Source organism: Salmo salar, chromosome ssa11 (assembly GCF_905237065.1).
Source record: "Salmo salar chromosome ssa11, Ssal_v3.1, whole genome shotgun sequence".
Taxonomy (NCBI): Eukaryota; Metazoa; Chordata; class Actinopteri; order Salmoniformes; family Salmonidae; genus Salmo; species Salmo salar.
In genome coordinates this window covers 59584034-59597408 of record NC_059452.1, presented here as the reverse complement: position 1 = coordinate 59597408, position 13375 = coordinate 59584034, and the positions used below count along the sequence as shown (strand labels likewise).

The 13375-nt window shown below is 43.4% G+C and overlaps 1 protein-coding gene across 9 annotated transcripts in view; it reads left to right on the top strand.

Annotated features, from left to right (window-relative positions):
- The first annotated feature begins 2306 nt into the window (after positions 1-2306).
- The window catches only part of LOC106562719 (ubiquitin carboxyl-terminal hydrolase 20), a 40183-nt gene continuing 29114 nt past the window's right edge, over positions 2307-13375 (top strand). Inside the window, exons 1-16 of one of the 9 annotated variants that reach the window (XM_014127720.2) lie at positions 2307-2583; positions 5506-5602; positions 5858-5911; positions 6116-6178; positions 6293-6463; positions 8419-8527; positions 9107-9176; positions 9409-9522; positions 9722-9821; positions 10453-10951; positions 11130-11282; positions 11444-11556; positions 11851-12023; positions 12712-12806; positions 12923-12956; positions 13071-13116. In XM_014127720.2, the coding sequence (XP_013983195.2) occupies positions 5522-5602; positions 5858-5911; positions 6116-6178; positions 6293-6463; positions 8419-8527; positions 9107-9176; positions 9409-9522; positions 9722-9821; positions 10453-10951; positions 11130-11282; positions 11444-11556; positions 11851-12023; positions 12712-12806; positions 12923-12956; positions 13071-13116 (1875 nt within the window). In that variant the 5' untranslated portion in view covers positions 2307-2583; positions 5506-5521. The remainder of the gene's footprint in view (positions 2584-5505; positions 5603-5857; positions 5912-6115; positions 6179-6292; positions 6464-8418; positions 8528-9106; positions 9177-9408; positions 9523-9721; positions 9822-10452; positions 10952-11129; positions 11283-11443; positions 11557-11850; positions 12024-12711; positions 12807-12922; positions 12957-13070; positions 13117-13375) is intronic. The other 8 variants (XM_014127717.2, XM_014127719.2, XM_014127722.2 and 5 more) reach the window with 8 other exon arrangements.

The following is a 13375-nucleotide window of genomic DNA, read 5'->3' as shown; positions in this document are numbered from 1 at the left end:
AAACACCCCTCTACCTAAATACATAGCCCGAACCACATAAAACAAACACCCCCTGCCACGTCCTGACCAAACTACAATAACAAATAACCCCTTTACTGGTCAGGACGTGACACTACTCCGCTATCGACACAGTAAATAATATTGCCTACGTGCTTTCGACAATACGTTATCAACCACATTTTCCTTGACACAGTAGACCTAAATATTTCCTAACGATATCGCAACCGAAATATAGCCTACTACTCCTCAATTGGATCAAGGACATCTTGGTAATTATTTTCATCGTCTCTAATAAGAAAACTATCTGGGGCAGATACTCGAAAATCGCTTCTGCCACCTGTAAAAAAAATTAAAAAAAATTAATGTCTATGTTGCCGCCTAGCTCTCAAATACCGTGCCAGTCTCTCTCTATGAACGGTCACTGCTATCCGGATTCCTTGGAACGTCCTTACCCTGACCCTAAACTTAACCATTTTACACTTGATAGAGATAGGGACATCCCAAGGATTCCGAATAGCACGGATCCTCTGGAAAAGTCTATGAACTGCTCTATTCGACTGAAGGGACATCCCAAGGATTCCGAATAGCACCTATGAACTCCTCTGAAAGCCGTGGACACAACTCTTATTGGTTGTCTGATGTGGAACTGGTAACAACACAGTCTGTGATTGGCTAACAACAGTTAGATCTGTACACAGCGAGATAAGATGACATACCATGCCATGAGGTGTTGAGGGAAAGACAGATTATCTATAAATTGGGCATAATCTTTTCTAGGCCATTAGCGATACCCGGAAATACACAAGCCGTAGGCTACACTATAGTTCAAGGTGGCTACAACGGAATGTCTGCTTGCACGGGAAAATTTTTAAATTTCTAACATTTATGGTTGAGATTTAATAACTATAAACTATGCACATTATGACTTTCATTAACACGCTATGCAGGCGTCAGTAACGCTTTGAACACACCGACTGTGTTTTTGCGTTTTGGTACACCAGAAATACATTAATTTGGAACGCTGCGTTTGCCTTTCAGCATTGGGTTGCAGTTGCATTGCTTAATCGAACGTATGCATCAAATTGTATGCGTAGACTTCACAGAAAGTAGCAAAATGGGAATGTTGAATTTTTGTTGCACCCCAACCTGGGCTCGAACTAGGGACCTTTTGCACACATCAACAACTGACACCCCACAAAGCATCGTTACCCATCACGCCACAAAAGCTGCAGCCTTTGCAACGCAAGGGGAAACCCTACTTCAAGTCTCAGAGCGAGTGACGTCACTGATTGAAACACTATTAGCGCGCACCACTGCTAACTAACTAGCCATTTCACATCAGTTACACACACATATCCAGTAAAATATACACACACATATCCAGTAATAAAACAGTTTATTTGCATAATTTCTTTACATATTTCATTCATTTATTTGCCAAGTAGTATACATAACAATTTATTGTGAGAGCCTATCATATAATTTCCCTCCAAAATGCATAGTTTTGGAGCGAAATGCAATTATAAATAGTCAAGAAAGCAGAGACTAGGCTCTTTCAACAATGATACCAATGCTGAGGAAGATGGTTTTGATCGCGCTGTTGGGCTGGGACCAGCCGTGTCACACAGAACCCAAACCGGCTGTGCGCGTGCACCATCATGCATACATTTATTTTGTCCCCCCACACCAAACGTGATCACGACACGCAGGTTAAAATATCAAAACAAACTCTGAACCAATTACATTAAATTGGGGACACGTCGAAAAGCATTAAACATTTATGGCAATTTAGCTAGCTAGCTTGCACTTGCTAATTTGTCCTATTTAGCTAGATTGCTGTTGCTAACTAATTTGTCCTGGGATATAAACAATGAGTTGTTATTTCACCTGAAATGCACAAGGTCCTCTACTCCGACAATTAATCCAAACAAAACGGTCAACCGAATCGTTTCTAATCATCTCTCCTCCTTCTAGGCTTTTTCTTCTCTGGACTTTATATTGCGATTGGCAACTTTCATAAATTAATTGCATTAATGCCACCGACCTTGTTCGTCTTTTAGTCACACACGTGGGTATAACCAATGAGGAGATGGCACGTGGGTACCTGCTTCTATAAACCAATAAGGAGACGGGAGAGGCAGGACTTGCAGCGCGATCTGCGTCACAAATAGAACTGACTTCTATTTTAGCGCGTGGCAACGCAGACACTCGTTGGTGCGCGCAAGCAGTGTGGGAGCAATAATTTAATAATATAGATTTCTAAATTTATTTTGCAACGCACGCGACAGGAGCGGTGTAGTCAGCCTGAAGGCGTTGGTATCATGTCATGTCAGGTGGTACCGTTGCTTAGGCTTATATATGTCCCTTATCACTCCCCATAGTTCCTGTTCTTGCTGACATTGTGCATAACAACACTGACGTAAAACCAATCTGTACGACGGCAGCACCAGCAGCTAACAGTAGTACATTCACGTTACAACAGCTAGCTGGCGTACAATCACTAGTTAGACGTTAACTTACTGTTTGCCTATCTTTAACGGAAGTTTTCCCGTAAATGAACTGTTCTAACATCGCCCGGTGTTGGTAAATATAATTCCGGCAAAGCATGAATTTGTTGTCATCCTTAATGTCTGATGCTAGTCTGGAGAGGAAAACAGGGCCTTCAAGTTTGCAGCAGAGCTGTTATTTCGGTGGCTCTGTGGCCAAACCAAAGTGCAGAAAAATGTTGTCTCGTCTTTGATTTCATTCTGAAACAATATGCCTATGTTGGCTGATATGCGGTAGCTAGATGATGAATTAATTTATCATCAATTTCTAGAATGCAGTTAGCTACAGGGTTGATGTTCTATGACTTCAATCACTTTCTGACTTCACCCGTTTTGATTTGAACGAAATCTTTTTCATGCATGTTTACCCGGCCATGGTAATAGTTGTCAGAAAGTGACTTTTTGGACCGGAATGCCAAAACATTCATGAGTTAGAGATGCTCAAAGTTGACTCATTTTGGTAGCTACAGAATGTACGCTAGCCCAATACTGGAATAAAGGAGCCTGACTTTACTCCTTATAGTCCAAGGACCTTTCATAAAGCGAGTTGGCTGGCAGCCAAATACTCCGTCTACAGTGAATCGAATCTCAAGTGCCAATTATCGTACGGTTCTAGAAACATAAAGGACACTATTATCATATTACATCAAAATAATTACCCAAATGCAAAATATACACTTATTGTATACTGTTTTAACACAGTTGCAGCCAACAGTATATTTCGGCATCCGTCTTCTGTTTACACACAGGTGTTCGGAGACGCAGATAACAAATTGGCACAGGCCAACTGTCTTCCGTCTGTTTTGTCGTAAACAACCGAGGTAATATTGGCATGTGGGAACCCTAAACATCTAACAATATGAACGGGCAAATTGTATGCCAGATAATGTGACATAAACCAATTTTTATATATATATATATATATATCACACACACACTAGATGACTAATATGGGGCGATGTGTTGAATCCACCGTGCCTCCAGCTTGGCACTCCCTCACCGTCGTAAAACAACATTTTGGAAGCTATAGCAATGCATTTATTAATGTCGACATCTGTTTTTTGCCAAATGTACACCTTAATACATACTTTTAAATTATATTATGTGAGCTAAAAAATTATAAAAACATCCTTACAAGTGTATTTTTTTTAGATGACTAATGTTACTTAAATACATGTAATTTTGTCCTTAACCTTTAATTGAAATACTGTTCCATTAATTTCTATGGAGGACTGCTCCTACTGGGAAGTGGCATAATGGCGGACCGGTGGCTTCAAAGCTTCTCAATGGCCAATACATAGCATCTACAATCCCAGGGTTTATATACAGCATTGGATAAACAAAGATTTTTGGTGTCCATTACTGAGCATTACAGGAAAGACCCATACACATCGCCGCCATAGATTTTTCATCTAACCTGTTCTTGGCTATACTCGATTCGGTGAAAAAAAGTATCTTAGAAATGTCAGTTTCCAGTTGCAGGTGGTTCCACAAAAAACAAATTCAGAAAGATATTCAATCCATGTTTTGTGTTAAACGACTAGTTCCTGCAAAGATGATGGGAAATGCTAGATGTGCGGCAGCTAAGATGGCGAGAACCTCCTCGCTCGGTACAAAACATGGATCTCATATCTTTCTGGTTGAGTTTTAGTTTAATATCAAACTGTTGAGTTTGATATCATTTGAAAGTGTACCAACTATTCTATGTTTTCTTGAAATATATATATATATATATATATATATATATCTTTTTTGTTATTTAACCTTTGACATCAATTATCATTTTTTTTACTCACAAATGTTGTAATTTAGCCCTATTTTACATGACGGGCACAACTCAAACACCTGAGCTGATGTAAAATAGGGCTAAAATACAACATTTGTGAGTTAAACAAAATGGTAGCTGTGTCTATGCTGTGTCTGATGACGGGCACAACACAAACACCTGAGCTGATGTAAAATAGGGGTGGGTGTTATTTTAATCATTGAAATATTATTCATAGTTTGGACCTATCCCTTCAGACCACTGCAATTTAGCTGGTGCACCATTAATATTTAAATTGAATTAAAACGTCCAATTACTACCAGAAAGATAGCCGCCCATCCACCCACCATTGAATGTAAACTTGAATGGTAATGCCTATTCAATTGTCAATATTTCAATAGGTTACCAATGGAAGATTGTCAGTTTAATTTATAACAATGGATATTTCATTGCAAGTGAACATACTCTGATGTATCGACCTCCTATCTTTGTGGTACTATTTCAAAGATGAAATTTCAATTTTATTCACATTTTAGTACATCTATCAGCCATATCCTCCCAGTATTCAAGAGTATGCTGTGTCTCAGCCGATGGCGGGCCCATCACAAACACCTCAGAAGCTGTAAATAGGGTCTAAGCTACAACAAATATGAATATGAAAAAAAATACTTTTTTTTAAAATGTCAATAAGAAAATAGTTGGACAACCCTGTTTGTAAGCTTTCAAATGATATATTTACCAGTGATTAAAACTTTGAGAACCTCAATGTCTTGAATGTTTTAGCATTCAGGTCCAAAAAGTCCCTTTCTGACCACTTCTACCATGGGCAAACATGTATGGAAGGTTTCTTTCAAATTTAAGAGGGGTGCAGTCAGAAAGTGATTGCAATCATATGGAACCACCCAACAGTGAATTGTTGCATTGTTCCATATGATTTCAAGTTCAAAGCTTTGTTTGAGTGAGTAGAGTAGCCGGCTAGCTAAATCAAAGAGCTTCATTGTTAGCTGAATTCCCTCCAATCATGAATTCTCCATACATTTTGTAATAGCTGGCTTGCAGAGTTAGTCACACACCTTGATTGAAGTGTAACTGCTTGTAGCCTTTGACTCTGTCAGCTTGCTTCCATTTCATGTTTTACCTGCCCATACAAAATGTCATAGATTAATGCCTTTTTGTTTATTATTTGATCTTTAGAAGAAGTTTAATAAACATGTGTGACCAGGGGGACATTTGTCCCCACCTGAATTCCATAGGGGAGGTAACCAAGGAGGAGCTTCTGCAGAAATCCAAGGTGAGCATGAATGGTTTCAAGAGAGACTTGCTGCGTCGAGCTTCTGGAATATGTATGGAATGGATGTAATTTGTGACAAGCCATGCATGTCTTTTAGTTTTGAGTCACATCTTCTAGATTTGCCTTCGCAAAATGTCAACATTTTTTTAAGACATTCTGGTGGTCTGACAGAATCACATAGGAGATGGTGCTGTATGATTGTTTTTCAGCCTAGATTGTTGTCTAATACTGTTTGTTTTCTGTCCTATTCTGAAGGGATCCTGCCAGTCATGTGGAGTGGGAGGTCCCAACCTCTGGGCCTGTCTGCAGGTAAACAACAGGGGGTCTGTTCTTGTTTCCTGTGGGTCTGTTCTTCCTCAAAATATTTTGAGATAGATTCAAAGGCCATGACATAATTCTTAGGATGTGTTATTATTACACTTTTATAACACTCTTTCAGATGGATTATATATATTTTAGTTTTTACCCCATAGATGTTTATTTCTAATGTATTACTTTATTTCTCTTGGTCAGAGCGAGTGTCAATATGTTGGCTGTGGAGAAACCTTTTCAGATCACAGCACCCTACATGCACAGGTGAGTTTTTCGCAGAGCTTTTTTTCCTTGGATAGTGAGAGATGCCATTTCTAGAAAGCATGCAACAACGTTTTTCAAAGCTTAGTGTGTGTGTGTGTTTGCTCATCCCCCAAGGCAAATAAACACAACCTGACGGTGAACCTGACCACTTTCAGGATCTGGTGCTATGTGTGTGAGAGGGAGGTGTTTCTGGAGCAGAGGCCTGCAGTCGTCCCTGCAATGTCTGCCACACACACTCCCCACCACTGTAAAGCTAAGGAACACCAGGTACGCCATCGCACAAAGGTCAGCTGAATTATAGTCAACTATACTATGTTTACGTGCCATTTGGGCTCTGGTCAAAAGTAGTGCACTATATAGGGAATAGGTCGCTATTTGGGATGGGCCCTATATCAAATATGGGTAACGCCATCATATCTTTCATTAGTAAACATGAATAAACTATTCATGATTACTGTATTATGCACTATGTATAAAGCATTTATTTAATATAACATTTTACTTAACTAAACTATTCTGTTTAATTTTGATTAGCTCACAATTTACATTTGTGAGCTGAAATGCAGCCTATGTTCTATTAATACACTGCTCAAAAAAATAAAGGGAACACTTAAACAACACAATGTAACTCCAAGTCAATCACACTTCTGTGAAATCAAACTGTCCACTTAGGAAGCAACACTGATTGACAATACATTTCACATGCTGTTGTGCAAATGGAATAGACAACAGGTGGAAATTATAGGCAATTAGCAAGACACCCCCAATAAAGGAGTGGTTCTGCAGGTGGTGACCACAGACCACTTCTCAGTTCCTATACTTCCTGGCTGATGTTTTGGTCACTTTTGAATGCTGGCGGTGCTTTCACTCTAGTGGTAGCATGAGACGGAGTCTACAACCCACACAAGTGGCTCACGTAGTGCAGCTCATCCAGGATGGCACATCAATGCGAGCTGTGGCAAGAAGGTTTGCTGTGTCTGTCAGCGTAGTGTCCAGAGCATGGAGGCGCTACCAGGAGACAGGCCAGTACATCAGGAGACGTGGAGGAGGCCGTAGGAGGGCAACAACCCAGCTGCAGGACCGCTACCTCCGCCTTTGTGCAAGGAGGAGCAGGAGGAGCACTGCCAGAGCCCTGCAAAATGACCTCCAGCAGGCCACAAATGTGCATGTGTCTGCTCAAACGGTCAGAAACAGACTCCATGAGGGTGGTATGAGGGCCCTACGTCCACAGGTGGGGGTTGTGCTTACAGCCCAACACCGTGCAGGACGTTTGTCATTTGCCAGAGAACACCAAGATTGGCAAATTCGCCACTGGCGCCCTGTGCTCTTCACAGATGAAAGCAGGTTCACACTGAGCACATGTGACAGACGTGACAGAGTCTGGAGATGCCGTGGAGAACGTTCTGCTGCCCGCAACATCCTCCAGCATGACCGGTTTGGCGGTGGGTCAGTCATGGTGTGTGGTGGCATTTCTTAGGAGGGCCGCACAGCCCTCCATGTGCTCGCCAGAGGTAGCCTGACTGCCATTTGGTACCGAGATGAGATCCTCAGACCCCTTGTGAGACCATATGCTGGTGCGGTTGGCCCTGGGTTCCTCCTAATGCAAGACAATGCTAGACCTCATGTGGCTGGAGTGTGTCAGCAGTTCCTGCAAGATGAAGGCATTGATGCTATGGACTAGCCCGCCCGTTCCCCAGACCTGAATCCAATTGAGCACATCTGGGACATCATGTCTCGCTCCATCCACCAACGCCACGTTGCACCACAGACTGTCCAGGAGTTGGCGGATGCTTTAGTCCAGGTCTGGGAGGAGATCCCTCAGGAGACCATCTGCCACCTCATCAGGAGCATGCCCAGGCGTTGTAGGGAGGTCATACAGGCACGTGGAGGCCACACACACTACTGAGCCTCATTTTGACTTGTTTTAAGGACATTACATCAAAGTTGGATCAGCCTGTAGTGTGGTTTTCCACTTTAATTTTGAGTGTGACTCCAAATCCAGACCTCCATGGGTTGATAAATTGGATTTCCATTGATTATTTTTGTGATTTTGTTGTCAGCACATTCAACTATGTAAAGAAAAAAGTATTTAATAAGATTATTCCATTCATTCAGATCTAGGATGTGTTATTTTAGTGTTCCCTTTATTTTTTGGAGCAGTGTGTATTGTGTAATTGGCAATCCACAGGCAGACACTGATGTCATTATTTGTTGTTTTTAACGGTTACTTACTTTCCCAGGATGCAGTTCATCAACCAGTGAGTCACCACCACCCGTTGAAGGCAGTCCCTATCGCGGTAGCCGAAGAAGAGTGGTCGGAGTCGGAGGAGGATGCGCTCAAACCTAGAGGTAACCTCAGACCCCCTTCTCTCAACGTCATGGGATCTATTCAATAACAGTAAAAACTATAGTCCAGCATATCCGCTGTTAAACTGACACCCTTAGCGTTACATCTTTGTATTTTTATCTTTATGGATGACACAACCATAGCTATCAAATATGATCTGCAGCTTAAATTAACATATGTTACAAATGTAACATCAATCAGGCAAAGGCCAGCTGTCGAGGTTTAAAACTCTGTAGAATTGGTTCTTTCATCCTTTGACAGGCTTTGCAGTCCTTAGTGAATTATGTCAAGCTGATTTGGGCAGAGATGTCCAAAATGATCTGAGAGCCAGATGATCAGGGTTAGGAGAAATATAATTGTTTTTGAGCCTAAGAATAGGTACCAGACCAGGTACCAGATCCATTTAAGTAACGGTAATAGACTGAAGTTCATCATTAACTGACAGGGTCTGTGTCATGCATGTTCTCCAAATGTTAGGTATAAATACAGTGGAGTGTCCTTACCATATAGTCCTAATGTTATAAATATACATGTATGATGTTATTAGGGCTTTTTTTAACCTACATCTCATCCTCTCCAAGGTTTGACAGGGATGAAGAATATTGGTAACTCCTGCTACATGAACGCAGCGCTTCAAGCCCTGTCCAACTGGTGAGGTCACTTCCTGTCTTATTTCCTCATTAGTCTGGGGATTTATGGCAGATAGATTGACATGTTTCTGAGACCTGTCACTGAAATGTTTGAGTGTGAATGAGTGTGCGAGCGAGCATGTGCATGTGTACCTTCATCTCAGCAGAAGGGATTGTATTCGTTTTCATAGATTTGAACATTGACTGATCAGTTCTTTCTTACTTTCTTCTCTTCTAATCTCTCTCCTCTCCAGTCCTCCTCTCACTCAGTTCTTCCTGGACTGCAGTGGATTGGTGCGGACTGACAAAAAGCCTGCACTGTGCAAAAGCTACCAGAAACTGATCTCTGAGCTCTGGCACAAGAAACGGTACTATACACACATGACACTATATTTCTTATCTCTGTTACAGTACTTATCTCTCTGTAGAGTACCTCTTAGTGTGCACATTTTTGCAATAGCGATTCATAAGATGATATCCAAGAATGCAGCAAGATACTGTCTGACTTATGTAATAGAAGAAAAAACAGACTTTCTCTTTCCTCTCTCTCTATTCTCTCTGCTCCAGGCCCAGTTACGTAGTCCCCACCAGTCTGTCCCAGGGCATCAAGCTGGTCAACCCCATGTTCCGTGGCTACGCCCAGCAGGTAGGGGCAAGCTCCCAGCAGGTAGGGAACAAAACAATGCCCCGACCCCTCTCTCTGACCCCTGACCTAACCCACCTCTCCCTATGTCCCCTCATCCCCCCAAATCACCCCTGTAACCTCAAATCGAATTTCCCTTTGGGGACAATTAAATTGGATTGGTTGATTGATTGTTGTGTAGCTGATTTCATCATCTTGGCACCACACTTCAAGATGCCAATGGTGTCCCCCCCAAATGACACCCTAGTCTCTATGTAGTGCACTACTTTTGACCAGGGCCATAGCAGTGCAGTATATAGGGAATAGGGTGCCATTTGGGATGCAGACATTATTTAACTAACCCACAGTAACCAGATGAAATCCGTTCATCAAGATTGGAATGTTGGAATGGGATTGTGTGTATTTCACTTGTTTAGTTTTGATTATGGAGAATCCATTTATCTCGATCTAAAAATGATGTTGAATTAAGCCTGTGTGTGGTTAAGCCTGTGTGTCTCAATGGCTGTCTCTGTCTGTCCCTAGGAGCTGCAGGGAACATTCATACAATACTGTCCACACTATACACACACACACACACACACACACACACACACACACACACGTCTCAGTGTATAGGACTGCTCAGCACACTCTCCCTCTGTGTTTTCTACTGTAGGACACCCAGGAGTTCCTGCGCTGTCTGATGGACCAGCTCCACGAGGAGCTCAAAGAGCCACTGGCAGAGTGTGGAGGGGAGGGGGATGATAGGAGGGATGGGGGCGACCGCTCCCCCTCCGAGGACGAGTTCCTCTCCTGCGACTCAGGCGCCAGCAGCGACCGGGGGGAGGGAGGGGGGCTGGGGGAGCCCGAGCTGCTCATTCAGGACGAGTGTGGGGTGGGGCCGAGAGTTGGAGGAGGGGGGACAGGCACGGGCGGAGGGGTAGGCACAGGGGGGCCCATCTCAGAGAAAGAGAGGCTGAAGGAGAAAAGGGTGTTGGGCTCGCCCCTCCACAGGGGCTCCCAGGAGATGGACGAGGACGCCGATGTGGATACGACAGCGGCCGAAGAGGGTGGTCTGGAGAGGGGAGCGGAGGAGGAGGAGGGGACCCCCCCTAGCCCTAGGCCACAGGGTCCGAGTCAGACACAGGGGCAGACGCAGAGCAACAGCACTCCAGGTAGGGGCCTGGTAATGGTGGAAGTAGAACATCAAAAAATATATGTAAGTGTGTGTGCGAGCAACTATGTGTATGTGTGTGTGTCTCTGTGTGTGTTTCTGTGTGTGGAGAGACCTGTTGTAGTGATGTGAGTAATCTCTAAAAGCCCCCTCTTCCTCTCCTACCCACCTCTACCTAGAGCCCGACAATGAGGCATTGATGCAGAAGCGCCCCCAGTCTCGCCCCTGCAGCCCCGTCTGTACTGTCCAGGAACTGCACCCTAAACTCTCCCCCAACCCCACTCGCTCCAGCCCCTTCCGCTCTGCAGGGCCCGCATACTCTTTTAAGAAAGGTATGGGGGGTTCTGGTCAATTCACATACACGTACAGACACACATTCTGTCACGCAGTCTACCGACACACACAGATACACACTGTCACGTATGCTCACTCTCTCACACACACACACTCTACCCCCTCATACACAAACTACGTTTCCCATAATCCTCCACAGCCCAGCTGTTCCTGGGTGCCAAGAAACAGAAGCAGTCTCGCTACCGCAGCGTCATCTCAGACATCTTCGATGGCTCAATCCTCAGCCTGGTCCAGTGTCTGACTTGTGACAGGGTGAGCTGTGTGTCATGTGTCGTAGCACAAGGGTGCGCCATTTACATAACTCAGCTCCACTTCTTCTATTGAAACCTCACAAAACTGTCACATGCATATTGAACGTTGACGTGTTGCAATTTGTAGACATTTTACCACATGTTCTTATGCCTAAACTTGATCCTACTTTTTCCATGAATATGTTGGATTCTGCTTGTTTGGATTATCACTGTTCAGATTGTTAAGACCATCTCTCGCTCGCTCTCGCTGTCCCCTCTTCTCTTCTCTCTCCTCATCTCTCATCTCCCCCTATAGGTGTCGACCACAGTGGAGACCTTCCAGGACCTGTCCTTGCCCATCCCAGGTAAGGAGGACCTGGCCAAGCTACACTCCTCCATCCACCAGAACCTCCCAGCCAAGACCGGGGTATCTCTGGATGTCTACGGCTCCCAGGGCTGGATCACCTACATCATGGACTCCATACGCAGGTGAGGGAGCTGAGGGGTAGGGGGATGGGGCTCGAGGGTTGGGGGTGCTGGGGAAGGGGATAGACTGGGAGTGTGTGGTGTAGAACAGGTATGATGGTCTGTCATGTAGAACAAGGAATCATGTCAGCTCTATTCAATGAATTTCTATCTGCCACATCTGGATTATATTAACTTTATTTTTCCGTGAGGGAACTTCTTGTTTGGATCGGTTAAAAAACAAGAACAACATAAACAGTTTACACAGTAGACCCACTAGGCACAAATAGTAATAGTCTGTCACCAGACACTTCCTTCCAGCCTGGGGACGAGGATACACAAATAAACAGGACAATAACTTCATACACAACCGTGAGTGCGATAGAGCAGGACTTCCCCAGCAGAGTTGGGGGACTCCGATCATGCAGACTCGCCGCCCGCATTGATAGCAGTAGTTCCTCACATCATAAATTTCACACAGCAGCATTATGGAGAATTGAGCCTCTGCCTCACTTCTTCCTCCCCCCCCTGCCGACTTGTAGTTGACTCTCAAAGAAGTAGCTAGTTAGCGCTGTCTTTCTCTGTCCGGCTGGCTATTCACAGTTCCAACGTCATCTATGTATTAATCTTGTAACAAGTATGAAAGTATATGTAACAGCCACATTGTGCTTACTATGTAATCAGCCCCCCCGCATGTCTCCCCCCTCTGCAGGTTTGTGGTGTCCTGTATCCCCAGCTGGTTTTGGGGTCCTATGGTCACACTGGAGGACTGCCTCGCCGCCTTCTTCGCTGCTGATGAGCTCAAAGGTAAACTAGTCACGATAAAGTTGTCTAATAAGATGCCTAGATTTCAGCTGTATGATCCGTTCATAATCAGAACATGAAATAAATGGTCAGTAATTTCTTCATTCATTGTTTTGCAGGGGACAACATGTACAGCTGTGAAAGGTGTAAAAAGTAAGTATTTGTGGAATTTGTAGATCATTTTATCATTAGAAGATCAATATGTCTAGTTGGTAAAACAGATCACATTACAACACACATTTTAATACTTTTTCACTTCCCTTCCAGATTGAGAAATGGTGTAAAATATTGCAAAGTACTTCGGCTACCTGAGGTAACGGCTTCTATTATATCATACTTTGACATCCTGCATAGAAGATAAAACTACCTTATCAAAATGATTGAAGATGCCTAAGTTGTGACATTTCCTTGATTTTTATTATGAATAATTTTCTTTCAGGAAATCTATAGGGTCGTTCCATTTGATTTCAATCACTTTCTGACTGCACCCCTTTTGATTTGAACAACACTTTCCATACGTATTTGCCTATGGTAGAAGTGGTCAGAAAGTGACTTTTTGGACCTGAATGCCC